Source organism: Aureobasidium subglaciale (assembly GCF_000721755.1).
Source record: "Aureobasidium subglaciale EXF-2481 unplaced genomic scaffold scaffold_1, whole genome shotgun sequence".
NCBI lineage: Eukaryota > Fungi > Ascomycota > Dothideomycetes > Dothideales > Saccotheciaceae > Aureobasidium > Aureobasidium subglaciale.
The window spans coordinates 734,346-761,658 of record NW_013566994.1 but is presented as its reverse complement, the minus strand read 5'-3'; the positions used below and the strand labels follow the sequence as shown (position 1 = coordinate 761,658).

Genomic DNA, 27,313 nt, shown 5'->3' with positions numbered 1-27,313 from the left:
TGAGGCTAAGCTGAACGAGTGGTGAGATTGCGCAGAGCCAGGCAACCAGGCGCAGACAAGTCCAAGTGCAATCTGCTGCAACCAAGACCAAGAGACTGCCGACCGTGGTGGCTGGTGATCACCCGGCCCTCCTTCCTCCTGCACCCTGCCTGCTTCCTTCCAAACTCGACGACAGTGACGTGCCTTTCCACGTGCACTGACCAAAACAACCAGGCTCGCTTCTCACACGAGGAAGCAATCACCACAAAATAAACTTCTTTGATCTTGCTGCCCAAACACACTGCAAGGTTTGACAGGAACAAGAACATTGCACGCCAACCCAAGCCATCATCCGGTCAAAAGAAAGATCGTCAGGACTCTTCTGTCAAACCCGAAGCCTGATTCCGAGCCCCAAACTCTCCAAATTTTGCTCCTGCTTGGTCAGATGCATGCTGACGTCTTCACTTTTCTGTCCTCTTCTGAGTTTCCATTATGAGATTCAGTCGTAACACGCGTGTATTCATATCCTTCTCAGATTCTAGTACACATATATTTACAGAAGCCATGACCTGTGTAGATTCTATGGCTCGACGTCTCTGTCGATCTTGAACTCAGGAAGGTCTGACAGTGTCGAAGGGCAAGTACCCATTTCCTCCAAGGCCGCCCAGATCTCCGGATATCTCTCCTTAGCCCACGTCTCGACTACACCTCTCTTGACTTGTCCTGGAGCAGCGTTGTATAGCGATCCGATCCTAACTCCAAATTAGCTATTGCTCCTAGAACTATTTGGTCAGTGTTCAACTTACACAAGAGTATCCATGTCAAGTTCCTGCCGAGCATGGGCTTCCTCTATTGCATTGATGGTGCCATCCACATTTCCATTACCCACTAGCGCTGCAGCATAACTGGCCCAAAGGTTCTGATCAAGCTCGAGACCGGTCCTACCCAACTTCGTCCAGATCTTTCGCGCCTTCTCGTCACCCCATGGCGCGTCTTCGCATGCCCTCAAAGCAAGGTGGATGCTGTTGATATTCGGTCCTTCACGGCTTGACGCAATATCATCCCAGAAGCCTAGCGCCGTCCTAGGAAATTCGCAAGCCGTGTATGCTTTCATGAGCGCATTGTAGAGGAGTGTGTTTGGCTCAATGTTGAAATCCAGTTTGAGCTGGTTGTGCACGACTTCGAGACTCTCTTCGTCTTTCAGCTTACCGATTCCGGACAAACATGCCACGTAGGTGTCGATAGTGGGAATGGTGTCTGAACGAGTATGCGCTCGCATGTGGTTGAAGACATGCACTGCCATGTCGGGGCGCTGGCGTCGGAAGAATTCCTCCATGATCTTGACGCGCTTTTCCCGGGTCATGTCGTCGAAAACCTGTTTCAAGATGATGTACGTATCCCAAGTCTGAGCAGTCGTCGTCGAGGGCTTGAGACTAAAATCGATCAAAGCACCCTCCACTGCTGCCCGCCCAGCAATATCAAAGCCGTAGACATGTGTGTTCAAGAGATCAATAACATCGTGAACCTCGTCTCGTGAGAGATGCAACACCGACAAGGCTGATACTGTTTCCGGGTCGAAGCGCACCTGTCTGTCTGACAGATCTGCTGCGACATTCATAATACTTTCAAAATCCTGTCTTCCAGAAGCGCACATGGCTCGGATGAGCTCGTTGACTACACCAACATCCCTGTTCTTTGAGAGATCGTATGACTGCATGTGCTGGTACACCGTCAAAGCTCCGTCCACGTCCTTGACGACCAGACGATATTGCATCTGATATATGAGTGTTTGGGCATCTGCTTCAATGTTCCTCGCTCTACCTAGAGCGATGAATCGTTCGGCAAGATAGGGATCCTTGCGGTCCACTGCTACTTTGACCAGTTTGTTCAAAGTATACGTGTCAGCAATTCGCCATTCTGACTCAGGGAGGGATTCGTTCGCTCGCTCCATGACACCAATCATACGATCAATCTCATCAGCTCCCTTGCCTGTTGCTACAGCCCACTCGAAGATTAGATCCCATTGACGCTTCGTCGGCGTTCCTGTTGTCATGTCCCGAACAACGGACTGTCCGAGTTTAGTGTCCGAGATGCTTATGCTCAGATCGATCATTTTTGCCTGTAGCATCTCGAGCCTGAGTTCAATTATGTCCTGATCTTTCGTCATGTTGTACCATTCAGCGGCCTTTTCGGGGTTCTTCCGTGCGATATAGAACTTCGTTATTATCTCGTAGGCGGAAGCCAGAGAACTGTCCACCGGAGATTTGTTCATGATGTCCAGAGTTCGAATAAGTTCCTGCTCATTCTCCTCTTCCTTCAAGCCTATGAAGATGGTGCGCCAGATTTCTCGGTCGACGCGCTTGGCCATATCCCCGTGTTCCGCAATGTATCGAACGAGCTCGTCTCTAGCTGTCAAAGAGCCCCCTGAAGCACACATAGCCTCGATATAGCCTCTGACAGATCTGAAGGGCATCCTTTTGGCGTGAGTAGCGTTCTGGCACACAGCACGATAGAGAAGTTGAATGATGTCTCTATGAATGTGGGAGTCGACGTGGCCGCGATTGTCAAGAACGGTGAACCATGTATTGATTTGCTTCGGGTCGAGCGTGGCAAGAGCGGAATGCTGGTCGAGATAGTGCAGACAGCGCAGAAGATGGCGGGCTTGAGCGTCTGGGATGTGTTGGGTAGACGCGTTCTTCTGCGTCTTGTAATCAAAGTAGAGGGCGACGGCACGGAGGATGTGTTCCGGAGGCGGTAATCGAGCATTGAGTCTCTCCATCTTTGAGTATTCCATCATCTTTTCCAGGCCAGGAGCCATTCTCGGTTCCGAAGTGACGCGCACAGGGGCCTTGAAGATGTTCATAAAGGAGCGGCGTTGGGCCGTCGGGGAGGGTTGGAGATGCGGCGAACATGGCGATCGGAATTGGTGTGGACGAAGGCAGCCTCGATGTGCTATGGGTTCGCTGGCTAGCAGTTTGCGAAAGACGACGCGATTGAGCTGGGAAGGCATGCCGGAGGTTGTGTTTGCTCGAAGCCAGTATCGCCGTGTATACCGAGGGCCGTATTACTCGAGTGAATGGAACAAAAAGATTATACAAGAATGAAAAGAAAATCAAAATGCCACAAAAGATTAGCGCGCAGTAATCGGAGCAGTTGGGTAGGTAGCTGTCATTAGCATACTGTCGCCGGGTGTCATTGAGAAAGTCTCGGTTTTATCCGGCATGCCGTGGGTGCATTGCGGCCAACAGGCAGACCCCCGAAACAAACTTGACGGTGCCATATCCGACATCAACCATATCACAAAATGTCTCTCGTGCGCCCATTCTCGCGGATAGCTGCTCGCACCACCCCTTCATGTCCAGCATGTGTGCGCACATTCACCTCGTCAACGCCGCGAGCCGAAGAGCCCAAGCCAGCTGAAGAATCTAGACCGTCCACGCGACCACCCATCTTCGCAGGTATCTACTGTAACATGGCTTACACCACTTCGCTTCGCTAACGCTTTCCAGGCATATTGGATACTTTGAAGGCCACGGCCAGGAACAATCCAAGCGAAGGTTCGCGAGGCCTTCAGAATTCGAGATCACAGGATTTGGGCGCCAGGAGAAGCAACTACCTGAGTCGCCAATCGAACACCATCAGGAGCAACTCATCGCCAGAAGCTGTTGCACAGAGTCAAGAGACACAAGAATTCCAAAGACAGATGACGCGCAAGTGGAAGGAGGGAGATGTCTACGCCCCTCATGATCTGAGCGGCGTTGAGATGAGCAAGTGGAGCAAGGGACAGCAGAAGGGAAGGCCAAAGAAGGATGTCTTCGACATGCTGAAGATCAACCCTATGAACCATTACTGGGTAAGCTCTTTTCCGTCTCACCAACTCGCTCTCCAGCTAACACATGTAGAACTTCTCGATGATGTCTGAATACATGACAGAGATGGGCAAGATCAAGCACTCGAAAGACACAGGATTGAGGCCCGTCAACCAAAGGAAGGTGGCCAAAGCTGTCAGAAGAGCAATTGGCCTTGGTTTAATGCCTAGTGTGCACAGGCATCCTGAGATTCTACAACCTAGAGGCTCCCTGGGCCGATAGAGAGGTCCATAGATATTTGTACAACATGTAACACTTTCATCGCCTCTTTGCGACTGGCATGGTCTAGGAAGCACTTTTGGCTAGTCCAAACGACTTGGTCAACATTTGCACGGTTGTAGAAGTAAAATGTTACGTCGGAGAACTAACTGATTAACAAAACTTTCAGTTCATGTGTCTGGTATTCTTGGAAGCTAAAAGCTGAACAATGCATGCATCATGATATATCGAATGACATGAATCGAGGAGATGGCTTTTTTGGTAAGCGACGTGGATCGGCGACGTCTGATTGGTTCAGCGACGCTGACCGCGACGCGGGCGGCGGATCGAAGTCGAAGTTGGACTCTTGACGACTTGCACTCTGGAGACCGCTTCGCAACCCAATCCGTATACCACCATCCTCATACACACAATGGCCTCGAAGCTTGCACCTATGGCTTTCAGAAGCAGCAGCAGAGCTCTGCGCGTCCTCGCCAGACAGCAACTTCGTCGCTCGTTCGCCGTCTCTTCCATCTCCCGCAGCGACACCCTCCAAGTTGTATGTTCGCTCGTCTCGCACTCCGCCGCACCTCTTCTAATCGCCATACTCACAGCACCGCGACTCACCGGAGAACAACCTCGACATCCCTTTCACCTTCAACGCCCAGAATGAGAAGCTCATTGAGGAGGTCCTTAGCCGGTACCCTTCGCAATACAAGAAGGCCGCCGTCATGCCCCTGCTTGACCTCGGCCAGCGTCAACATGGCTTCTGCAGCATCAGCGTCATGAACGAGGTTGCTCGCCGATTGGAAATGCCTCCCATGCGCGTCTACGAGGTTGCCACTTTCTACACCATGTACAACAGAGAGCCTGTAGGCCGCTACCACGTTCAATGCTGCACCACCGTACGTCCGCCACCTGCATAGACTTCGGCGACACATGGAACTAACATCTGCTAGACTCCCTGCCAGCTTGGAGGATCCGATGGTGTCATGAAGGCCATCGAGGAGGAACTCAACATTCACCACGGCCAAACTACCGATGACAAGCTCTTCACCTTCACTGAAGTCGAATGTCTGGGTGCATGCGCCAATGCTCCCATGGTTCAAATCAACGATGATTACTACGAGGATTTGACTCCCGAGACAACAAAATCGCTACTCAAGGCCCTTAGAGAAGCCGCACAAAAGGCTGGCGCAAGTGGACAGGCTTCTGGTCTTGCTGGCGAGGCTGGAAAGGCAGAGGGAGCTGGAGGTTCCGGTACCACAATTCCCGAGCAGGGCAGAGGCTACGCTGCACAAGGCGTCAAGCTTCCCAGCCCTGGTCCCCTCAGTGGCCGCAAGTCATGCGAGAATTCTAAAGGTCTGACTAACCTGACCAGCGAGATGTGGGGCAAGGAGAAGTTCAGAACCGACGGTGCTCTGGACTGAAGCTCTTGTAATGTACAGTATGTTCCTACCGTTATCTTGATTCCCAAAGGCGTTGTAATGTCAAGCCCGTCTTTTTCATCTTCCAGAATACACATCACGCAATCACAATTGGTTGTGTTCCAATCTCAAAAAGTCATCTATCGGCTCACGCCATATATTCGACTGTTTCTCGGCATGTTTGAAAAATGAAGGCCCCCGGTGCCTTCTCTCTAAGCTAGGAGCTGATGAGAGTCTATTGTGGTGATAATTGATCGAAATCGATCAGGTGCGACTCATCACAGGCTACCCGCGGCGTTCAGCTCCATGGCAAAAAAGGAACTCACTGTACTTTGGATAACGAGGCCCAAATCAGCAATTGCTGGTTTCACATCAACCTTTATCCCGGAAGGTGCATTGGCAGCTGCCTCGAAAACCACTACCTCACTTTCGTTATCACATAACCCTTGCTAGATTCAGTTATCACAGACCTCACCCTTACGTTCGCTTCCTTCTTCCTTGATACTTCTTCCAACTTCCACGCCAAAAAGAATCGGAGTATCAATATGAAGCTCGTCGCCCTTTCTTTCATCCTCCTTGCTGTCGGTCTCGTCTGTAGCGCTGCCGTCGACCGTATGTCGTGTCGAACCATGTACACTCCCTAATGCTGACATGATCAAGTGGACCCCCACTCACAGCTCATGGCGAATGTCTCCTCAGTCTTTGGATGGCAGCTTGCTGGCTCTCAGCGGAGCCTGGCTACCCTGGAACAAGGATGTCAAGACATCGCCTCCTTCGGCCATGGTCACTGGTTCGATCTCGGACTCAACTCCACTGTGATTGCGGGTTAGCATTCTTGAGGCCAACAGTCTTGTCTATGCAATATTGACTTTGCTTGGCAGGCACCTTCTGTGCCGCTGCCACGGCTGGAATCTCCAACATCACCGCCGTTGCCCTTGCTCAAATCAAGCTTGCTTCCACCGAAACTTTTATCACCCAACTTCTCCACACCTCGGCGAGGATCCGGAGCCCAAGTACAAGTGGTTGTGCCAGAACCTCAACTACACCGCCTTGAACGAGCTAGCTCTCAATTCGGGCCGTGTCGGTCGCACTTTCTGCCACAATCGTCCCTATGACACCGTCTGGGTCCCTCTCACTCACGAGGTTTCCATTGTCCCTGACGATTGGACCTACAACACGACCTCGAAACTCTTCGGCGTCATCTATAGCTTCAGTGCTTTCACAGACATTGAGCGTTCGGTCATGTGTCAGCAGTATAAATACATGGCTCAGGCTCAACTCCAGCTCGGTATTGACACAAATATCGTCCGCTCCTACGTTTGTGCCCCAGGAAACGAAGTAACTCTGGACTTGGTCTCAGCTCGTGTCAAGATGGCCAAACTGACCAATCTCATCTTCCAGTGGCAGCTTCTCACTGTGCTAGATGCTGTCTCTGACTCAATCAAGAAGGACTACCTGTGCAACAATATTGACGAAGTTGAGCTGCTGTGGAAGACAGGGGCTACTGGTCAGATCCTGGCCTGCGGAGGACTACTACCAGACGAAGACTACCCTTCTACGTCTCAAGACCTATTCCTTTACAGAAGAATGTAAAGCAGTTTCAGTGTGGCATTGCAATATTTCGACAGATGTTGACGATCACCACACCGACTACTTCCATGACAATAGCTTAAGTTACAGAATAACGAAAACGATCATTCGACGTTGCAAATCAGTCACCTGTGTGAAGTGGTTTAGTACTTTAGTCCATGGCCTCGAGATTGATTCAGCCACAAGGAAAGGACGTTTTTCTAAAAGACCACGTCCTCTTTAATCTCAAATGTAGACATGTCAAGGCATCAGTGACGTCAGATTATCAATTGACATTGAAGAATTTCAGAAGCGTTGATAAGACATAGGCTGAGTATCTTGAAGAGCCTTTCACGGTGAGTAATTGTGTACAGGTTCCTGGGTTGGCCAAGGAGGGAGCGGTGGTGGAGCTGGAGGTTATTAGCGGAGGCTTGAAGGGAAAATTAGAGAAAGGATCTGGAAGGAGGGGGGGGGGGGGGGGGGGGGGGTTGTAAAACAAGGGTCCCGGGGAAGAGAAAGATATATAGAGAGGGACTGATGCGTAAAAGTGGTTCGATTGATATAGAGGGGGTCAGGCTCATCAATAGGCAATTTCAATATCATTGCTTTTAGACAACGAAAGTTTGAGCGAGACCTGGGCTGTTGACCTGCTGTAGGTTACATAATGTGGCTACCACTCAAGCGTCTGCCATCAGTTACATCAACTATGATTGTCACTTGCTAGAAATAAAAGTTCCTTTAAAAGACTGCATGACAAAGGCTCGCCATCCTGGGCATGAAGATGTCTATAAACCAAGATCGTACTCTTATAGCGGTTTGATGAGAGAATAACATGGGATGCTGCTAATCAGAATATATTGACAAGACTACTTACGTGTAAAACGATTCGTCGCTATTATGGCAATGTCCTTTGATGAAGAAGATGCTACTGCATGGCAAATGTTGTGAAGCGTTCAGTCGTGATGATGTTATGCTCGAGTCGTCTTTTGTATCCATGTCCGTCTCTCCGGAGTTCCCTTGATCGTCTGTGAGACGTTTGCAAATCACTCAGTTTTCGTTGTCGGAAGGAGGTGGACTCAACGAAGAAGCGTCGCTCTGCTCAGCATCTTCCTCCTTCTTGGCCTTCTTACCCTTCTTTGCAGGAACAGCTTTGCCAAAGTTCAGCTTCGTCTGTTTAGCCTTGGCTTTGTCTTCCTTTTCCTTGACTTTGGTGGTCTTTTTCTCGACTTGTTCAGCGATCCTATTTCTCTCAACAGCACCCATCTTCTGCAGTCTGTCTTCGTGCTCTTTGAACTCGTCACTGTCGACATCCATACCGACAAGGCTCTCAAGAAGTTTAATCTCTCTGGCCCAAATATTCTTGTCCTCCATGTCCTTGCCCTTAGCATCTTTTTGGAGGTTGCCATTTTCGTCGCGTACGTCGATGGGGGTCTCGAGTACCATGGGGAGACCAATGACACGCTCATCGTTCATGATGGCGTGGAAGCCGCGTAGACCTAGGAAGCCAGTGCCGATGTTGGCATGCAGATCTCTGTGGCTTTGAAAGGGGGCTTTACTGTCGTTGAGATGTAGAGCACGGAGATACTTCATGCCGACCGTCTCGTCAAAATCGGATAGTGTCTTCTGTACCGTCTCGGGTGTGCGAAGGTCGTAGCCGCCAGCAAAAGCGTGGCAGGTATCGAGACACACACCGACACGAGACTTGTCGTCGACCAATGCAATGACATCACGCAAGTCTTCAAAGGTCGAGCCGATGACGTTTCCGCCAGCGGCCATGTTTTCGAGTAATGTGACAACTTTTGAGGTTTCCTTGTGAGCGCGATTGAGATTGCCAGCCAAGTGAGCAATAGCAGCAGCACGGTCACCACCTACACTGTTGCCAGGATGGAAGTTGTACAGGGCGATGCCCAGCTTCTCACAACGTTTGAGATCATCAAGGAAAGAGTCATAGGCTTGCTTTGTACGTTCGGGGTCTGTATGTGCTAGATTGACCAGATATGAGCCGTGAGGGACAACATGTTTGTTCTGATCAAAGTCGTGCTTGTCGCAATGAGCGTGGAAGTTGATGGAGACGGACTCTTCAAGAGGAGGATTGGCCCACTTTCTCTGAGACTTGAGGAATAGAGCAAAAGCATTTGCGCCAATGTGGATGGCATTTTGAACAGCATTGGGAACACCACCAGCGGCCGAGACATGAGCACCGATGAAGAGTTTGTGACCGAGTGTACGTGCTGCCAAAGGCATTGCTTCTGCCTCTTTTTCTTCCTTGGTCTTTCGCTTTCTCACAACTTTGGGCTTTGTTGCTTGTCCTTCGACTGGTTTGGTTTCCTCTTCCTGTGGCTCTTCGGTGGGCTTTGTCGATTTGGCGGGCTTCTTGATCTTCTTTGGTGATGGTTCGACTTCTTCCTCGAGCTTGGGTGGTTTACGCTGACGGATCTTCCTGGCAGGAGCAGGCTTCTTTTCCAGCTCCTCTTCTTCTTCCTCTTCTACGTCTTCCTTTGCTGGCTGCTTGAGCTGACGCTTGCGCTTGGTCCCTCTAGTTGAGGTAGAAGCGGATTGAGCGATGGCCGTCTCAGGAGCGTCAGAGGCAGCAGATGACAGATCAGATGATTCTTCGCGAGCGGCTCTTGCTCTGGACGCACGGGGCATTGTAGTGGTGTATTGATGTGATGATGTCTTGGGGTGAATAGTGACAAGGTTCGAGGAGACCCTGGAGATGCGAGGCTTATCGATAAGCTTTCCAGTCGGGCCAAAAATTCCATCTTCCTTCTTCCGCCTCTCCGCATCCTCTCTATACCAGAACACAACTAGTCAACATGCCCAAATCAGCAAGAAAGAACAACGGCAGTGGCGCCTCCAAAACTGACCCCTATGCGGGCGCTGCCTCGCGCAAAAAGGGTCACTCGGCCAACAACGTCTTCAAGTTCAACACGGATCTCGGTCAGCATATTCTGAAGAATCCTGGTGTCGCCCAAGCTATTGTCGACAAGGCCGACCTCAAGCAGTCAGACGTGTGTCTTTATGCTTCCATCTGACTTGTCCTAGTGTGCTAACAAGCCTCCTAGATTGTTCTTGAAGTCGGACCCGGTACTGGTAACTTGACGACCAAGATCCTTGAAAAGGCCAAAAAGGTCATCGCCTGCGAAGCCGATCCCCGAATGGCTGCCGAAATCACAAAGCGTTTCCAAGGGACTCCGGCGCAAAAGAGACTAGAAATCATCCTCGGAGATGTGCTCAAGCACCCACAACTACCCTACTTTGACGTTTGCATCTCGAACACGCCCTATCAGATTTCCTCGCCCTTGACTTTCAGACTGCTGGCGCTGAGTCCTGCTCCTCGCTCCTGCGTACTCATGTTCCAGCGTGAATTCGCCATGCGCTTGTTTGCTCAGCCCGGGACAAAGCTGTACTCGAGATTGTCTGTGAATGCGCAAATGTGGGCCAAGATCAGCCATGTCATGAAGGTCGGCAAGAACAACTTCAACCCTCCTCCTCAGGTCGAGAGTGATGTCGTCAAGATTGTGCCCAAGGTGCCGCGTCCGCAGATCAGCTACGACGAGTGGGACGGTCTGTTGCGCATCTGCTTCGTCCGCAAGAACCGCACGCTGCGCAGTGGCTTCTTGGGAACCACCAGTGTCATGGAGATGCTCGAGTCGAACTACCGCACCTACTGCGCCCAGAACAATATTGTACTCGATGATGGCCCGTTGGACCCTGCAGATGCTGCAATGGACACGGATATGGCTGCAGATGAGCAGGACGAAGACATGGAAGCTATCATGGACGTGGACGACGAGGACGACATGCCCGACTTCTTCAAGGAGGAAGCAGACAAAAAGGCAAAGAAGCTGCTAGGCAACCCCAACCGCAAGAAGAAGGGCAAGGTTTCGGAGTTGGTCCGCCAGAAGGTGACCAAGGTACTCATCGAGACGACCGAGCTCTGCGAGAAGCGTGCCAGAATGTGCGATGAGGGTGACTTTTTGAAGTTGCTTTATGCCTTTAATCAGGAAGGCATCCACTTCAGTTGATCTATGAGCGTAACAAAAAAAGCATATGGGAGGACAAAGCATGGCGTACATGGTGTTTGGAACAGGGGATATGATATTTCGTTGTTAGCAAAGATACCCGACAAGACGAGAGACATTTAATTCTACTACATCTTGCATTCCAACCTGTTTCCACCATTTCTACCTATTCATCTCTAAGAATCTCTCAAGAGATGCTCGTGCCATGCAATTTTGACCCAGAAAACGCCACGCTGAAATGCATACAAAGACCAAAGAGAAAACATGACCACCAAAAACGCATCTAGAGCAAGTCGAAGTCGTCCAACTTGTCGCGATATCTGTGGATAGTCCTCTTGATCTTTGACGAATCCACCCAAGTCACAAAGTCCTCCATATTCCTCGTAACCAAAAAGGCCGGATCGGTCACCACCTCGGTACCCACTCTGACCTGACCACCCTCGATAAAAGTAGTGGCGGCCTTGAGATCAGGAGCCATTTGCAGTCTTGTGAGAATGACATTCAAGCGTCTGCGTGCGAAGGCGGAAACGGTGACTTTGTTTTCTACGGCGGAGAGTTTGCTGCGCTCGCTGAGGATGGCCATGTCGTAGAGTTTGTCGAGGAGTTTCTTTTCGGTGGATAGGCGGTAGGCGTTGTCTGGGGGGAGCATGGTGAGGCGGTGGGCGAGTTGACGGAGTTGACCACAGAGGCGGTTGTAGGAGGTGTAGTCTTCGGGCTTCTGGATCATGTACTGTTGAATGCAACGGTTAGTGATGCTGTTCTATGATTGCGCAGATGCTCAGGATGGACGTACGCGGCGGACCACATCGTTCTGGCGGATGGTTCCTTGTTTTGTGTCGGGCTTGAAGAAGTCGACTTTGCGGAGGAGCTTGTGCTCGTGGTGCTTGAGTTGTCTGACCATGATGGGCGATCGGTTGTGCTGTTTGCGATGCGACAGCGATGGCCGTTCGGTCTTTGCAGAGAAAGGCTTCCCTTGTCGATAGGGCTAAGATAATTTCTGCCGCCATCTCACGGGCCGAAGGCGGTCATCGGTTCGGCCCGGGGCAGGTGGGAGTCACCAAACGAGTCATCGGCATGTGCTCGTCTTTTTTGTTTCGTGCCAATTGAGTGTTGTTTCCTTACAAACACCTCATTACAATCAACATGCCGACAGTACACCTCTTGGACTACGTTGCTGGTAACATTCGATCGCTGGTCAATGCGATTGAAAAGGTCGGCTACCAAGTCGAATGGATCAAGTCACCTGAAGATGTGCCAAAGGCTGAGGTACTGCCCCTCCACACCCCACCAACAGCTCGCACTGAGACGACTGATTGAACTGACAGGCCATGTAGAAACTCATTCTCCCCGGAGTAGGCCACTTTGGTCACTGCCTCGGTCAATTCAACAACTCTGGCTATGTCGAGCCCATCAAGAAGCACATTGCCGCTGGCAAGCCCTTCATGGGTGTCTGTGTCGGTCTGCAAGCTCTGTTCGAGGGCTCGGAAGAGAACAACGAGGTTCCGGGTCTCGGTCTGATCCCTGGCCGTCTGGAAAGATTCGACGACTCGGACAAGAGTGTGCCTCACATTGGCTGGAACTCGGCCAACACTGCCTCGGAACAAGGCCTCGATGCGAACCAGAGTCTCTACGGCATGCGTCCCGACAGCAAATACTACTACGTCCACTCATATGCCAAGATGTACGAGCCTGGTGTCCTCGAGAAGGCTGGCTGGTCCGTAGCCACCGCCCGCTACGGCAACCAAGAATTCGTCGGAGCCGTCGCAAAGGACAACGTTCTGGTCACCCAATTCCACCCCGAGAAGAGTGGTGCCGCTGGTCTGCGTGTCCTCAAGGCCTTCCTGGACGGCGACCGTCTCACCACCCTCCCACACACCCCTGAGCCTTCGACAACGAAAGAAGGCCTCACCCGTCGCATCATCGCCTGCCTCGACGTCCGCACAAACGATTCCGGTGACCTCGTCGTAACAAAAGGAGACCAATACGATGTCCGCGAAAAAGAAGAAGGTGCCGCAGTCCGCAACCTCGGAAAACCAGTCTCTATGGCCCAGAAATACTATGAACAAGGCGCCGATGAGGTCACCTTCCTCAACATCACTTCCTTCCGTGAGACCCCTCTCAAAGATCAACCTATGCTGGAGATCCTCCGTCAAGCTTCCTCTACCGTCTTTGTACCCCTCACAATCGGCGGCGGTATTCGGGACACAAAAGACCCAGAGACAAACACTCTGGTGCCAGCCCTCGAGGTAGCAACACTATACTTCAAATCCGGCGCCGATAAAGTATCCATCGGCTCCGACGCCGTAACCGCCGCCCAAGAATACTATGCCAACAACAAGACCCTCTCAGGCAAAACCGCCATCGAAACAATCAGCAAAGCCTACGGTGTCCAAGCCGTAGTCGTCAGTGTCGACCCCCGTAGAATTTACGTCAAGAGCCCTGAAGACACAACCCACTCTGTCCTCAAAACCCCATACCCAGGTCCCAACGGTGAGGAATACTGCTGGTACGCCTGCACAATCCACGGCGGCCGCAGCACCTCCGATCTCGACGTCATCCAACTCTGCACCGCCGTGGAAGCAATGGGCTGTGGAGAAATCCTACTAAACTGCATTGACAAAGACGGTACAAATTCTGGCTTTGACCTTGAACTTGTAAAATCTGTAAAGCAAGCTATCAAGATTCCGGTCATTGCAAGCAGTGGAGCGGGTAATGCGGGACATTTCAAAGAGGTGTTTGACAAGACTACGGTTGATGCTGCGTTGGGGGCTGGTATGTTCCACAGAGGGGAGTGGACGGTCAGACAGGTCAAGGAGGAGTTGGAAAAGGATGGTTTGATTGTTAGGAGATTTGAGGATGAGATTTAGATGGTCTTCCTTGCAGTCTGCTTGGGATGCTATAGAAAGTATAAACATTGTTTTTCTTTTCTTCCATTGCCAGTCCTCCTTCTTCCTCACGTGTGCAAGAATACCATCACATCCTCTCTCTCTCTTCACAATGGATCAAGAGCAAGGGTGACGACGAAGGTATAGTCATATCTTCGTTGTCGACACACGCTAAATATAAAGAGTTATTCAAAAGCATGCATCTCGGCGCTATCACCGCCAGATCCCATAGAGATTTCGTGCCTTTGAGACAGCTGTGAAAGGCGTGACGGTCTTTCGCACGTATGGGAGGGGGGTTCTTCTGAATCGTTTCTCGTTGTCGATGGTCAATTGGGCAAATGTCTGATTTCTAGCCAATCACCCTCCACTGAACAATCGCAAAAGAGGAGAAATTGTTTGGAACTCGTTGAGGAAAGAGGGGAAAAAAAAGGAGACGATTGGGTTTATACTCGACTTTTTGATTCCATGTCTTCGGAAGGTTTTTACTTTGGGTAAAAAAATTCTTTCCGTTGTTTCAATTCCGTTCCTATCTTACATTTCATCATTGCCAATCTTTGTCCCCATTTTGCTCAGTATTTCCCAGTGTTTTCAAGTGCAGAGGGCTTTAAGTCATATCCATGCCACAATTGTCGTGATGACGCCGTCAACATCAACGCTTGCACTCCTTCTTGTGCACCTTCCAAGCAGCCTTCTGACAAGCGTGGTTACAGTACTTGACCTTCTCACACCTACCACAAACCTTCATTCCGGCCTTGACGTCTCCACAACTGCCGCAAGCGTCCGATTTCTTGTTCTCCAAGCCAAGCTCAGCAAAAGCATTCATAACCTCTTCGTCACGTATGGACTCTACATACGGAACAGCAGAGATGAAAGGAATGGCAACACGAGTAGCAAACGCAGCAACGTCTTTGAAGCCATGGGGCAGCTTTGCAATATCCTTGCCCATGCCGCAGCCGCATGTGAATTCTGCAAAAGGTCTGGTGGAAGATATCTTGTATAGGCAGGTGGAGGTGTGCTCCCAGGAGCGACAGCATTCGGCGAGGGAAGGGATGAGATGGTGCCAGAGCTGCGCATCTTCCTTACTGGCTCCAATGACCAAGCTCTTGTTGTCGCTGTTGGAACCCATCATTTTCGCGAATGATCTTTGTGTGATCAATTCGAGGCTGGCGGGCATGAAGAACGCGTCTAGGAAGACGGAGCCAGTGTCTCTGTCATGGTAAAGTGCGTTTGTGACAATGAAAAAGTGGTAATTTGAAGTGTCTCTCACGATGAAGAGCTGGATCTTTTGACCCAGGGAATCGGGGTGCAGGCCACTGGATGCGAGAAACAATTGGCGAATTACTTCTTTGAGCTGAATCATTGATGGCATGGTACTGGGGCCTTGGTTGGTCTTGACTCGAGTGCGTTATCGCTCGCTGAAAGCCATTGCGGCGAGAGGCGTAAGAATTCTTGAAGTTGACTTCGAGATCTTGACTAGTGGCTGTAGGTCAGGGTTCACGCGACCCATACCCCAAGCTAGCATAGTCTCACCACTTTCAATCACTGGGAAAGGGTTGAGGCCGTGACCACCTAATTGAAGCGCGGTAGATATGGGTGCCTGAACCTCGATCCAAGAAGACTTGCGAGCAATCTTTACCTTGCGGGCAGCTCCATTGATAGGGAAAGAGAAGACAAATCTGCTTGAATTGTGCAGATCGCCTATGGAGACGTCAAGTGCACACGGCGAGATCTGTGAAACTTCGACCGCGCCACCGCTCTTCAGAGTTTTGCTTTCTTCCGAGTCGGTTGCGAAGGATCTGGTGACTCTGATCGACTGCACAGTCCCATCGGTCTGGAGGCTCACAGTAGCGGAGTCTGGCGTAGTGAAAGCCACAGCAGAGGCTGGTCTGATGTCAAAGACTGCTCCAGACTCTGTACTAGGTGGCTGAACAAGAATTCGGACTCGTTTACTGTCTAGATTCGCAGTGAACACCCTCATGGTGAAGCCAAGCTTTTGGGTGTATTGCGCAGTGGCGGGCGAGGTGTTGACGACAAGCGAGACGTTGAGGTCTTGTCTGCGATCCAGCAATAGAGGCCAGGTGGGAACAGCACAAGTCACGATGAGATCAGCATCGCCTGTCCAACCTGCATGGTCCTCGATGATCCGGGACCCACCGTCATCAGAGCCTCTCTCAAAGCTGCCAAAGAAAGTGTCGATGGCAAAGAAACAATTTTCGAACTTCATTCCGTTGTGCACGGACAGTCGAAGTCCTGGCGTACCTACTCTGTCGACAGCCTGATCGGTGAAGACACTGAGACTGCGTCTGGACACAATGAGGGCAACGTGTACGATCGGTGGTACACTGTGCCTTCCGAGCAACCCAGACTCACCGGGAGGTCGCATTTTGCCCCAAGGATTCGGACGAGCTCTTGGATCTTCTTCCAAGGTTTCCACACTGAACAGACCAGCAGCATGGAGATGCAAGTAGAGTTCTTGAAGACTGTTGGAGCTCACTATGAGCGAGCGATCGGTCTCAATCATATTTAGTAGTGCACTGATACATGTCTTCCAATCTGTAGAGAACGTCCGCCTAGCAGTTGACAACAACGTGACCAATGACACACGCGAGTAGAAGCCAATGTCGCCCAGGAGAGGCGTCGTCAACTTGCGTCTCATCACTTTTAAACGGATGCCGATATCCTCTGCTTCTCGAAACATGGCTAGGTACGTCTGCATGAAGAACGAAGCGAGCTCCTGAGGATCCATCTGTAGACGACAGGCGTGAAATGATGTGGAAGAAGTCACAAAACAATCGCCTTGTGTAGCCAGTCTCCACAAGATTCGCACACGGAACTGCCTCTGTCTGCCCTCCTCGTGGGAGCGGCTAGACACTTCGAGCAACTGCTCGATGTGAGAGGAGTCTGTTGTGGTTCCCAGAAGATGTCCGACAGGAGCGATGCAAAAGAGAAGAGAGGATGTTGAGACATCCGAATGCAGCAGCGTGGCCAGAAGCTTCTCTGGCTCCTTGCCGCCTTGAAGAAGGGACTCTGTGTACAAGACAGAAGCAGAAGCATTGGACAGAAGTGGAACTGTGGCCGGCATGATGTTCAGAAGGCTAACGTGATCAATGACATTGGATATGTCGATGACGTCGAATTTGGTGGCTAGCGTCGATGGTAAGTTGAGGCGAACAGCGCTCCAAGGTCTAGTGTAGTGGTGTGTGAACGAAGGTAGAGTAGAGGAGCCCTAGATGGCCTGCAAAGCATGAGCAAAGTTGACAGCTTCGCCGCAATGGTGCATGATGTTGACTGAGCCCAAAGTGGCACAGGAAGCAAAACTTTGACACCAACCCGAGAACTGGGACTTGACCAGGCGTGCAAGTGACTCCGCGTTGGCTGCAGTAGACAAATCGAAAGCCTCGGCTAGATGGAAGCCAATCAGAGGATCGGAGCCATAGTGCACATCGAAATTTTTGGAGGCGATGGGCGAGACAGACATCAGTGGATTGACTCTGCCACCGCCATCTCGACCGAGTGCAGAGACATCTTCGTTGTTGCCTGCCACGACACCAGTCTTCCAGAAGTCATGGAAGGCGACGTTGAGAGGCGGGGCTGCCATCAGACCGTGAGTACCAGCAGAGCGTGTACCGTGTATTATAGTGATCGGACCGTCTTTTGTGTTGGACTTAACATCGTACATCGATTTGATAACTTTTCTGGTTTGAGCATCTTCCTGAGTTGTTCTGTCTTGAGCGTGCAAATACCAGATACGGCGCACTTCGGACAGGGAGGCCTCGGTAGAGAACTGCAGCAATTGTCCGATTGGCGATTCCTTCCATGTTGACAAGCTTTCGGAAGCGGCGTGGAGCATTTCCGCATGGTCCTGAGCGAAGGCCAGATCCTCAGTCGTGACATAGAAATGGTAGTAGAGGCGCCAGAGGCGGAGAAGCAGGCTCTTACTCTCTCCAGCAGCTATCTCAGAGGCATGTTGGTGGACAATCGAGAGGAGGAAGATGTTTCTGGCTACACGGTGTTAGCTCAATCATCCACGCGTTGGTGGTCTAAATATGCTTACCTAGAACAGCAGGATCCAAATCGCACACAGTGAAGTTGCATCCAATCTTACGCGAGTCTGGGTTGGACCAGAGGGTAAACAGGATGTTCCGAACATCGCCGCATCCAATTGCGAGAATCTCCACTGGTTTCTTGCCACATGGACGATAATCACGTAACAGGTTGGCAGCCGATGTGTTGCCTATGGGGTAAAAGAAGGATTTGAGGTTGACATAAGTTGATGTAAGCATCTTGACGTGCGTGAGAAGACAGAAAGGATTGAGGGGGATTGATAAGACTTTTGAGTGAAGTTGTCCATGGTTTTGGAAGAAAGCCAAGACGTCCGTTTGCTCTCAATCAGTAAACAGACAACACCGGCTTCACAAATACTCACACGGATCCGCAAAGATTGACATGGATCATCGAGACGACTTCGGTCTTACACTGACTCATGTACAAGTAGTGAAACTGTACGTTGTCTCTGATCGAGGAGGCCGTGCCTTCTAGAAGCAATATTCAAGGACCTTGGTCTGATAGAGTCTGCTAGCAAGCTTGTAAACCTTTCTCTAGGCAAGTACGTTACTTCTGGAAGCTTGTGGGCTCATTCTGCGCAGCACAACAGTAGTGCGTGTTCATCGCGATGCACTTTCGAGGTGTCGCTGCAGAAGCTGTCAGACTCCTCGGCGAACCACTCCGCTCAGCGCTCTTGATTGATATACACCTGTGGAGGACTTGTGAAGTTTTGGGAGTGATGATCGGTCCTCCCCGTGTGCAAAATACTGTCACAATCTATCTCCCCAATGATCAAAGCAGGGCGACGACGAGCTGTAGAAAAACACAGCCATATCTCGTATCAATGGGCCTAGCGCAGGGAGTCGTTGACATGAAGTGTCTCGACGACTATGTTGCTTGTTCAGAAAGTATCGTGCCTTGAGATAGCTAGAAGTGGAGAGGGTGCTTGTGACGTAAAGGTTTGCCCGCGATTTTGCCAGATCTCCGGTCGTTCTTGCCAAACATCCACCGAATCTTCCAATGTTCAGCATTGATCAAGCTTGCAACTTGCTTGAACTTCACACGACGTTTCGAACATCCTCACTATTATGTGCTGCCGTATGTTATCATTGGGTCTCTCGTCACAGCATTTTCCTGGTTGCTAGGAGCTATCTTGCGATATCGCACACGAGACAATCGCGTGTGGCTAGGGACGCGTCTGATCTTCATCTTCTGAGATGCACAAAAAGAATGCTGTGTCACCCCCGCCGAGATATGCTCCTGCAGGATCAGGCCACATGATGATCCATCTGCATCTGTCTAGCCTGCGTTGGGTCCGGCTGTTCACCCCGCACTACCGAAATACATACATATCTCAGGAATCCTCTACATCGAAAGAAAACACATTCAATTGAAGAGTATCTTAGACACGGTCATGGCTGTATCCTTGGGTACAGGTATATGTGTTTGAACGGATCTAGAAAGTCTCGACAATAGCCAGCAGGTCATAGGCTCATGCTTATCCATTGACCTATACCGTATCACAACGGCCTTCTTGGCCAGGATACATCCTGGAGTCCAAGCCGCTTCAACATGCTCTGTGTATGACCGACGACTTTAGGCAGAATGCAATAGCTGAGCAAGGTATGTGGAGTACTCTGCATTTGAAAACGGCCTCGGGTCATTCAAGAAATGTTACCGACGTTGCAGAGCCAGATATAATAAGTATCTGCGTGGGCGCTGAGTATCCTGTCAAAAATACTCAGCGGCGGTCATTGTACGAGACGTGTTTGTACAGTTATCTGTCCCTGGATCATGAAACTAGCCTCAAACCAGAGGTATTTTGGCCTCAGGGGAGGATGATTGGTCTTCTGGATCACTGTCGCGTGTGCGACAGACATGACTCTCTTTGGCTATGATCAGGTAAGATTGAGAACCACAAGCTGACAGAATCGTCCTCGTCTGACCTCGTGCTCTGATAGGGCGTCTTTTCTGGCGTTGTCGTTAGTGACAACTTCCTTCAGCTGCATGATCTCGTTGGCCCCTCGAAGACCAAGATCCTATCAACAGTTGCGGCTATCTACAATGTCGGATGCTTCATTGGTGCCATCGTAGCCTTCACCGTCGGCGAGAGACTGGGACGAAAGAAAAGTATCCTACTAGGCACTGCCATCATGACCATCGGAGTCATCTTGGAGACTAGCTCATTCAGTCTGGCACAAATATTCGTTGGACGCGTGATTCTCGGGATTGGTAACGGCATCAACACTGCGGCCGCTCCTATCTGGCAGACGGAGACTGCTCCTGCACGACTCAGAGGAAAGCTGGTCATCCCGGAAATGATGACTAACGTTGGCGGATTTATGCTGGTAAATTGGATCAACTACGGATTGAGCTTCGTGCCAGGATCGATCCAGTGGCGACTACCGTTAGCCCTGCAGTTCATCTTCATCGTCGTGTTGTTTGCTACAGTCCCATGGCTTCCAGAATCTCCGCGATGGCTCATTGCGCACGACCGAACAGAAGAAGCTATACAGATTCTGGCTGATCTAGAGAACAAGTCCGTGGACCACGCATACATCATCGCGCAGCACCAAGAGATTGTATACGGTGTTCAATATGAACGACAGCATTCGATCAAGTGGAGCGACCTCTTCCGTGGCCGGACCGAAGATGGAACAAAAAGTGTCCGACGTCTGCTTCTTGGAGCAGGCACTCAATTGATGCAGCAGTTTGGAGGTATCAACATTTCCTCCTACTACGCGCCTACAATCTACATTACGTACGTCGGGTTGAGCAACTCTATGGCTCGTCTGTTATCAGCGTGTAACGCCGTCTCTTGTTTCGTCTTTGCCGGTTTTGCGGTGCTGTTCGTAGAAAGACTTGGTCGCAGATCGTTGATGCTATTGTCCACATTTTTGCAGCTCCTTGCGTTCCTTGGCATCTCAATCCTCCTCAAGTTTGCTATAGCTAATGGTAGTACCGCATGTGCCGAAGCGTCGATCTTCTTTTTCTTTTTTTATAACATCGCTTTTGCTGTTGGTATGCTTGGTGTACCTTGGCTCTACCCACCGAGATCAACAGTCTGCCGATGCGTACTAAAGGCGCAGCGGTGGCGACGGCAACAAACTGGGTTACTGTAAGTTGTAGATACTACTGCGAAGAGACTAAACACAAGCTGACTCTGAAAAGAATCTTGTCATCGTTGAGATCACACCTATTGGTTTTCAGAACTTGGGCTGGAAGTTCTGGCCTATCTGGGTAGTAACCAATGCGTTGTTCTTGCCGATCAATTAACTGGCTTATCCGGAAACATCTTCGCGAACGCTCGAAGACTTGGATACTTACTTCAGATCGAACCCAGGCCTGATTGTAATCAACGACAAAGATGCCATCTCCGGCAAAAGGCCTCTGAAGTACATCGAGAGAGAGAACGAAGAAGTCCAGAAAGTAGAACAGCAGGATACCAGAGCCATTAAGAGAGGTAGTAAGTTGGGATCATCAGATGATGTTGAGGTTGAGCATCGTGGGATTGAAAAGCTGTAATAACACGTGTTTTCGGTTGGTAAATTCTGCAAGCTTGAGGCTGAGAAAGGTGTTGTTCTGGAGACATCATTCAAACGACCTCAACATCCGGGAAGTCTACTGTACTTCTCTTATGTACTCATGAGATGGTAATGTAGGATACAAGACAATCCCAATGTCACTCACAGTCCAATTCTGCACCAATGATGGTGAGACGAGGTAGGTGAAGGTCAAGTTGCGGTTGCCCTCCCGAGCTACGACCCCGCAAAAGTATCACCCGGCGGACGATCCTCGTCATCAAAATAAGGCAATAACCACAATTGACATACCATCTACAATTTCCTGCATGCACAAAACCTTTTATCCCGTAATATAAAGAAGAACGCAACCTCGAACGATGACTGCCCCTTCTTCGAAACAGTCGACATCCTCACAACCATCGCCTGCTACAGAAATGGTCGCAGCTGATCTCACTACCGTATTCAATACTCTTATCACAGGACTGCATATTCTCCACTATAATGGCGTTCTAGATGCTTATGGTCATATCTCCGTCCGTAATCCGAACGATGGTTCCAACTTTTTCATGTCTCGCAACCTTGCTCCTGCTCTGGTCGCCAACAGCAGTGATCTGGTCGAGTATCGCGTCGAGGATGCTGCTCCTATCGATCCAAATGCTCCTGGTGGATTCCTCGAACGCTATATACATAGCGAGCTATATAAGCGCTTCCCGAGCATCAACAGCGTTGTCCACAGTCACTCTCCGCAAGTGGTTCCCTACACCTTCAGTGGTGTGCCTCTGCGTTCATGCATTCACATGGCAGGCTTTCTAGGTATGTATATTTGCCCACTCTGATGTAGAGTCTATCCTCCTGACATCCGCCAAAGGTGATGAAGTTCCAAACTTTGATATCACTGCACACTACGAACCTGGTGATAATCAGGACATCCTCATTCGCTCGCAGCGCCTTGGTGCGGCACTTGCAGCTGAATTCTCCTCCGACCGCTCTTTGCCAAATGCCACCCAGACTGAGGCCGATCACGCGGTCGTATTGATGCAGAACCATGGCTTCACTACTGTAGCTTCGAGCATCAAGCTGGCTGTCATGCAAGCTGTATATACGCAAGTCAATGCCGGGATTCAGACTACAGCCTTGACTATCCAGAATTCGAACCCCAATCGGAACCAGCAAGATTTATCGTTCCTAAGCAGTCAACAAGCAGTAAAGACCTGGACAACAATGTCAGGCACTTCGGATCGACCCTGGGGTCTATGGAGTCACGAGGTCCGCTCTTCTAATTTGTATCAGAATCTTCTGGATCCAGATCAGACACAGCCTGCTGCGCCGCTTCTCTGATGCTGCTTTCGAGGCCTTCCAAGTGACTCGATGTGGACTTCTGTGTTGGGCCGCTATGACACACTAGCTACCAGGAGAAGTCGATTTGATGGATTCGAAACATTGCATATGATGTTGCGGCGTTCCATGTTGTCTTGAGATATTGGTGGTAACATGAGGCATACATACTATTATGATGACTGATCAGGTACAGGGTAATACGAACTTCCAGATGTCTTCCTAGAGGTCTTCGAACGATCTCGTTGGGAACAGATTATGCCGCAATTGAGATTGTGTTCCTAACGAAAACTATTCAAGTGCCAAGATCGATTGTTTGCGTGATCTCAACCTTGCCGTGCTAGTTTTCACTGCGATGTTCGTCAGAAAATATCCTCGCGATTCGTGTGACCCGGGAGTCTCGCGGAGAATGTCCCACAGATCATAATATAGCGACCGTGGCGGCTAAATATATAGCCGAGAAGTTCCTTAAAATTGATCGATTTCCAGATTCTTGTTGTCCAGTAACAAGCAGTCGCGAGTTCGCGCAGACCATAAGATGCTCTTACTAACATCAATGACAGTGACAAAATGACAGCGACAAGTCGAGATGATATCTCAACTATAAATTGATTGAGAAAACACATCGGAAATTCGATTGCCTGAAGTTTAGGATGCTTTTCAGACAAGCATGAATCTAGCGAGAGCCGTCAGACGCCGTGGTTTTTCACCAAACCTGGGTTCTGGATTGGCCACGACTCGGACACGTTAGATCACGTCAACATTCACCTGGATCTGGAAAGCAGGCTCGCGCAAAGATCGATTCGCATGATCCCATCCGCTCCGTCGTTTGCAGTCGCTGCGTCATAGTCGCGCACATGTGCCGAACGTGATTATCTCGCACCGACTCAACCCTCGTCTCGCTCCGGATCTTCCCGCTAGACCTCGATTTTCGAATTGGTCAAATCTCCTCTTAAAGAGATGGCCAGCACAAGCGCTGGGGATAGACAACTGGGGTTCTCATGCGGACAAAATCCGTATTGTCAACAACGCTGGTCTGGTTGTTTGGTACTAGATTCGGCGGATCGCCTACACCAGTCGCTGCCAGGAAGATGGCTGTTGATGACTCAACATCAGTCGACTGCATGTCTCAAGATTCCGAAACTCATCACGACCATCCTTCGGACTTCTGTTTGACCGCCTCTGATGATGGATCGTGAGGTACGCAGTAGCGTTATCGGTTCCTACACGCGGCTCCGAGCACAACGTGGCAAGTATTCGTCAAGGAGCTGGCTGCTCCGGGCTACCGTTTATGACTAGGGCTTCAGGGCTCAACGCGTGCGGCTTCCGAGACCTCCATGACCTGTTCTAAATCGAGTACGTATAGGGAAATTCACTCCTCCGGGCACGAGCCTTTCGGGCCAAAGTCGTGCTTTCGGGGCAAACTTCTAACCTTCACAACCGTTCCTCTCCTTGATCGGCCAGACCGTGTAAAAGCATACATTCAGAGTTACGGGTTGCTCGTCGATTGCTTGAGAGTTCCCGGCACCTCCCCTGAAGCATGCAATCCCGAATAACATCCATCCTTGGGGGTGCTGTCAGCGACGAATACGCTGAGGTAATGTGCAGTACGGGAGTACGGAAGCATGCCATAATAAGGTTTACCACGATCGGTTACGGGTGAGCGTATCTGTCATCCAAAGCATCTTGGTGTCTATCCCAAACATCTGCTACTTGACCAAGGAGCGCATACTGTTAATGCATCTCTTGGTATGCTTGTATCTTGTCTGTATCACGCGGTGAGGGGTCCACATCGGAATCCCTTTGCGTCAGACATTCCTGGTTGGTGGAAGTTCAACGGGAATTTGCCCGTATCCAGAAATTTATCTTCCGAAGGTTCTACCCCGAGTCTCCAAAATCCTAGCGCCAAAGCACAAGCCGGTGGGTCTCAGCCCTGCCTATCTACTGATTTTAGTAATTCTGCGCGGGCTGCTTGTGGAACTACATTATGCCTGGCATGAATCTAGGGCGTGAGAAGCCGTCGTTTGAGAATCTTTCTCGCGAACATAGACTGACCTACGTCTTGATTGCTTCTCGACCTTTCCTCGAGGACAACCTTTCCCCTGTCCCACCACTAGCTTCTCCTGACCCTCAGCACTTTGTGGACAATAGAACCACCGAAAACACATGAGTACAGCCGCTTCCCACACGAGATCAACACAAACACCCACAGATCCATCGACATCCTGCACGCAACAATGTCATACTCAAACCTATTACGGCCTCTCAAGCTGGGCGAGATCGAGCTCAAGCATCGCATTGTTATGGCGCCACTCACAAGACTCTTCACAGACGAGAACCACGTTCAACCGCCATTAGCAGTGGAATACTACGCCGAGCGCGCATCCGAGGGTGGCCTAGTCATTGCTGAAGCTACTGTCGTGTCGTTAGAACTCGGCGGCGGCAAGCATACTCCTGGCATCTGGACGCGTCCCCAAATTGCTCGATGGAAAGAAATTACCGACGCCGTTCACGCCAAGGGAGCTCATATCTTCCTCTCGATCGACTCTCTAGAACCACTGGCAGATGCGGCTCTATCAGCAGAGAAACGAGGCCGCTATCCCAGCAGTACCAGCGAAACATTGTCCATCAAAAGGTGTGACTCACCTTCTGAGTCCCTACCTCCCGCCTTGGACGACGAAGAAGTCAAGTCGACGACCAGGGCGTTTGTCCAAGCGGCAAGAAACGCTGCCGCTGCTGGGTTTGATGGTGTCGAAGTTGGTGCCAACGGGTACTTCATCTATCAATCGCTGCACAGACACACAGATAAGTATGGTGGCCACGTTGAGAGCCGCGTTCGATTTGCCCTCGAGGTGACAGCTGCAATAGCAGAGGCCATAGGTGCCCACCGAGTTGGTTTCCGCATGAATCCATCCAGCGCTTTCCGCATGTCGAGTCTCGCGCCCGAGTTCACATCACTTACCCGACAGTTGAAAGAGCTGAGCTTGGCCTACATCCATATCATCAAGTCACGCGCCATCACCAACATCGAGTGCGACAAGTACGAGGGTATCAAGCCGTTCCTCGCCATCTGGGGGCAAGCATCGCCTGTCCTTATCGCTGGAGAATTCACGCCTGAATCTGCCAGAAGCGCCCTTGACACCGAGTATCCCAACAGTGACGTCGCTCTGGTCTTTGGTCAACATTTCCTTGCCGCGCAAGAAGCAAAACTTCCAGAAGACAACCCACTCGGTTACGAGGTTTCAGAACTTAGAACATTGAACGCCAGCTTTTACACTGGATTCTTATGATGAGGTCCACACCACAGGCGTGTATTGAGCGGACTGTATGAGAGAGCATCGCCTGGTCAGAATCAACACTGCGCCTGGGGGTTCTGAGATTGATCGCCTACCTCGATTACCAGACAGCTTCTGTCATACCACTGCAAAGACGGTGGCTCTCAACAGAGGGATTCTCTGACGGACCCGATGGGCCATCTTCTATGAGAGACCTTCATGGCACTCTGGATCCAGTGAAGCTTCAAGACGACACGCTTTCGAACCATGGAGACGTCAATGACGAGCAACGGCAAAGAATCTTCGACACGTCTGTGTTACTGCAAGGGGTTGAGGGCTAGACATGCGACTGTTTGGTCCGACTCGAATGAGCTATGGTGTGAAACGATATCGTACAGTGCCTATGGAGTGTGCCTGTGTCTGGCTCGGTTTCATGCTGAAGCGTTCTCCAAACAAAGACCCTCCACGCATCTGGATCCTTCGAACATTCAATTCATTGTTGCACCCACCCTCACTGCCGTCTGTCGTTTCGAGAGCCCGAAAATGTCTCTCGAAACGACAGAGCGGTGCGCTCTTCAAGGACGATCTGAATCAGAAAAAGCTCAGCGTATTGTGCGATCATTACAAGCTTGGATCAAACACCTATCAAGGGGGCGTCTGTTCTGGAGCAGCCACCGTCTTGCCAATGGTAATCATGGTTGTGGGCTGTGTAGCAAGCAACTTCATCAAGTCGGACTCGTGTGCAGTACGGATGAATCTCTCTACCTCTCCTCCCGAAGATAGATCCAGTCCTGGTACCGCATGGATCTGAGCAGTGTAGGTCCTTGCGGGAAGGAAAGGCTCTTCATGGCCGGTGCCGGTAGCTGTAAATGCCGGATTCGGTTGCGCGCCCACTGCTTGGACGTCCCAGACAACTGGGGACAGTTCTGCGGCAGCCTTGTCGGGGTTGATATCTGTCTGCCCAATACCGGGGACACCGGGGAGACTTTGAGGTACCAGGATGAGACTGATGAGGGAGCCCATGGTTGTAGTGTTATGAAAGTTGCGGAGTAGCTTGGACTACCCAGTGATTGTGTTGGAAACAGCACTGTCTTGTACGTTTCCGCACCACGGCTCACGTCATGAAAAGTTGGACACGTTGCGCAGGTATCAGACGCCTTCGAAGGCTAACTCATGCGACGTA

At 50.6% G+C, this 27,313-nt stretch overlaps 13 protein-coding genes across 13 annotated transcripts; 8 read left to right on the top strand and 5 right to left on the bottom strand.

Annotated features, from left to right (window-relative positions):
* Nucleotides 1–472: 472 nt before the first annotated feature.
* On the bottom strand, nucleotides 473–3,164 carry AUEXF2481DRAFT_35526 (uncharacterized protein). Its single transcript, XM_013492694.1, has 2 exons — nucleotides 786–3,164; nucleotides 473–731 (listed from the first exon to the last, which is right to left on the bottom strand). Exons 1-2 carry the CDS (start codon nucleotides 2,987–2,989, stop codon nucleotides 560–562), a joined length of 2,376 nt encoding a protein of 791 aa, XP_013348148.1. The 5' UTR covers nucleotides 2,990–3,164; the 3' UTR covers nucleotides 473–559.
* Nucleotides 3,165–3,219: 55 nt separating this feature from the next.
* Nucleotides 3,220–4,279, top strand: AUEXF2481DRAFT_35524 (uncharacterized protein). The gene is made up of 3 exons (XM_013492693.1): nucleotides 3,220–3,437; nucleotides 3,489–3,832; nucleotides 3,882–4,279. The coding sequence occupies exons 1-3, from the start codon at nucleotides 3,284–3,286 to the stop codon at nucleotides 4,068–4,070; spliced, it is 687 nt and encodes a 228-aa protein (XP_013348147.1). The 5' UTR covers nucleotides 3,220–3,283; the 3' UTR covers nucleotides 4,071–4,279.
* A 200-nt stretch (nucleotides 4,280–4,479) lies between these two features.
* AUEXF2481DRAFT_1107 (uncharacterized protein) lies at nucleotides 4,480–5,476 on the top strand (the record flags this gene model as incomplete). The annotated part of the gene is made up of 3 exons (XM_013492425.1): nucleotides 4,480–4,605; nucleotides 4,661–4,951; nucleotides 5,006–5,476. The coding sequence occupies 3 exons, from the start codon at nucleotides 4,480–4,482 to the stop codon at nucleotides 5,474–5,476; spliced, it is 888 nt and encodes a 295-aa protein (XP_013347879.1).
* A 542-nt stretch (nucleotides 5,477–6,018) lies between these two features.
* Nucleotides 6,019–7,066, top strand: AUEXF2481DRAFT_1106 (uncharacterized protein; the record flags this gene model as incomplete). The annotated part of the gene is made up of 4 exons (XM_013492424.1): nucleotides 6,019–6,085; nucleotides 6,134–6,298; nucleotides 6,355–6,486; nucleotides 6,537–7,066. The coding sequence occupies 4 exons, from the start codon at nucleotides 6,019–6,021 to the stop codon at nucleotides 7,064–7,066; spliced, it is 894 nt and encodes a 297-aa protein (XP_013347878.1).
* Nucleotides 7,067–7,777: 711 nt separating this feature from the next.
* On the bottom strand, nucleotides 7,778–9,723 carry AUEXF2481DRAFT_35521 (uncharacterized protein). Its single transcript, XM_013492692.1, has one exon. It carries the CDS (start codon nucleotides 9,689–9,691, stop codon nucleotides 8,090–8,092), a length of 1,602 nt encoding a protein of 533 aa, XP_013348146.1. The 5' UTR covers nucleotides 9,692–9,723; the 3' UTR covers nucleotides 7,778–8,089.
* A 135-nt stretch (nucleotides 9,724–9,858) lies between these two features.
* Nucleotides 9,859–11,070, top strand: AUEXF2481DRAFT_1104 (uncharacterized protein; the record flags this gene model as incomplete). The annotated part of the gene is made up of 2 exons (XM_013492423.1): nucleotides 9,859–10,053; nucleotides 10,108–11,070. The coding sequence occupies 2 exons, from the start codon at nucleotides 9,859–9,861 to the stop codon at nucleotides 11,068–11,070; spliced, it is 1,158 nt and encodes a 385-aa protein (XP_013347877.1).
* A 280-nt stretch (nucleotides 11,071–11,350) lies between these two features.
* AUEXF2481DRAFT_25500 (uncharacterized protein) lies at nucleotides 11,351–11,968 on the bottom strand (the record flags this gene model as incomplete). Its single annotated transcript, XM_013492563.1, has 2 exons — nucleotides 11,351–11,797; nucleotides 11,861–11,968. The coding sequence occupies 2 exons, from the start codon at nucleotides 11,966–11,968 to the stop codon at nucleotides 11,351–11,353; spliced, it is 555 nt and encodes a 184-aa protein (XP_013348017.1).
* Nucleotides 11,969–12,210: 242 nt separating this feature from the next.
* Nucleotides 12,211–13,934, top strand: AUEXF2481DRAFT_61772 (uncharacterized protein; the record flags this gene model as incomplete). Its single annotated transcript, XM_013492825.1, has 2 exons — nucleotides 12,211–12,333; nucleotides 12,402–13,934. 2 exons carry the CDS (start codon nucleotides 12,211–12,213, stop codon nucleotides 13,932–13,934), a joined length of 1,656 nt encoding a protein of 551 aa, XP_013348279.1.
* Nucleotides 13,935–14,601: 667 nt separating this feature from the next.
* Nucleotides 14,602–18,235, bottom strand: AUEXF2481DRAFT_25498 (uncharacterized protein; the record flags this gene model as incomplete). Its single annotated transcript, XM_013492562.1, has 5 exons — nucleotides 14,602–15,158; nucleotides 15,220–15,432; nucleotides 15,462–17,178; nucleotides 17,302–17,954; nucleotides 18,007–18,235. 5 exons carry the CDS (start codon nucleotides 18,233–18,235, stop codon nucleotides 14,602–14,604), a joined length of 3,369 nt encoding a protein of 1,122 aa, XP_013348016.1.
* Nucleotides 18,236–19,874: 1,639 nt separating this feature from the next.
* Nucleotides 19,875–21,521, top strand: AUEXF2481DRAFT_45729 (uncharacterized protein; the record flags this gene model as incomplete). The annotated part of the gene is made up of 5 exons (XM_013492781.1): nucleotides 19,875–19,898; nucleotides 19,958–21,028; nucleotides 21,052–21,114; nucleotides 21,168–21,253; nucleotides 21,329–21,521. 5 exons carry the CDS (start codon nucleotides 19,875–19,877, stop codon nucleotides 21,519–21,521), a joined length of 1,437 nt encoding a protein of 478 aa, XP_013348235.1.
* Nucleotides 21,522–21,814: 293 nt separating this feature from the next.
* Nucleotides 21,815–23,159, top strand: AUEXF2481DRAFT_35514 (uncharacterized protein). Its single transcript, XM_013492691.1, has 2 exons — nucleotides 21,815–22,333; nucleotides 22,389–23,159. Exons 1-2 carry the CDS (start codon nucleotides 21,898–21,900, stop codon nucleotides 22,856–22,858), a joined length of 906 nt encoding a protein of 301 aa, XP_013348145.1. The 5' UTR covers nucleotides 21,815–21,897; the 3' UTR covers nucleotides 22,859–23,159.
* A 1,933-nt stretch (nucleotides 23,160–25,092) lies between these two features.
* On the top strand, nucleotides 25,093–26,145 carry AUEXF2481DRAFT_45728 (uncharacterized protein; the record flags this gene model as incomplete). The annotated part of the gene is made up of 1 exon (XM_013492780.1): nucleotides 25,093–26,145. One exon carries the CDS (start codon nucleotides 25,093–25,095, stop codon nucleotides 26,143–26,145), a length of 1,053 nt encoding a protein of 350 aa, XP_013348234.1.
* A 630-nt stretch (nucleotides 26,146–26,775) lies between these two features.
* Nucleotides 26,776–27,153, bottom strand: AUEXF2481DRAFT_25494 (uncharacterized protein; the record flags this gene model as incomplete). Its single annotated transcript, XM_013492561.1, has 1 exon — nucleotides 26,776–27,153. The coding sequence occupies one exon, from the start codon at nucleotides 27,151–27,153 to the stop codon at nucleotides 26,776–26,778; it is 378 nt and encodes a 125-aa protein (XP_013348015.1).
* Nucleotides 27,154–27,313: the final 160 nt, after the last annotated feature.

Coding starts and splice junctions, on each gene's coding strand:
- AUEXF2481DRAFT_35526 (XM_013492694.1), bottom strand. CDS start 2,989: ATGCCTTCCCAGCTCAATCGCGTCGTCTTTCGCAAACTGCTAGCCAGC. Junction 732..785: donor CTTGACATGGATACTCTTGT/GTAAGTTGAACA, acceptor ATTTGGAGTTAG/GATCGGATCGCTATACAACG.
- AUEXF2481DRAFT_35524 (XM_013492693.1), top strand. CDS start 3,284: ATGTCTCTCGTGCGCCCATTCTCGCGGATAGCTGCTCGCACCACCCCT. Junction 3,438..3,488: donor GCGACCACCCATCTTCGCAG/GTATCTACTGTA, acceptor AACGCTTTCCAG/GCATATTGGATACTTTGAAG. Junction 3,833..3,881: donor ACCCTATGAACCATTACTGG/GTAAGCTCTTTT, acceptor TAACACATGTAG/AACTTCTCGATGATGTCTGA.
- AUEXF2481DRAFT_35521 (XM_013492692.1), bottom strand. CDS start 9,691: ATGCCCCGTGCGTCCAGAGCAAGAGCCGCTCGCGAAGAATCATCTGAT.
- AUEXF2481DRAFT_35514 (XM_013492691.1), top strand. CDS start 21,898: ATGACTGCCCCTTCTTCGAAACAGTCGACATCCTCACAACCATCGCCT. Junction 22,334..22,388: donor TCACATGGCAGGCTTTCTAG/GTATGTATATTT, acceptor CATCCGCCAAAG/GTGATGAAGTTCCAAACTTT.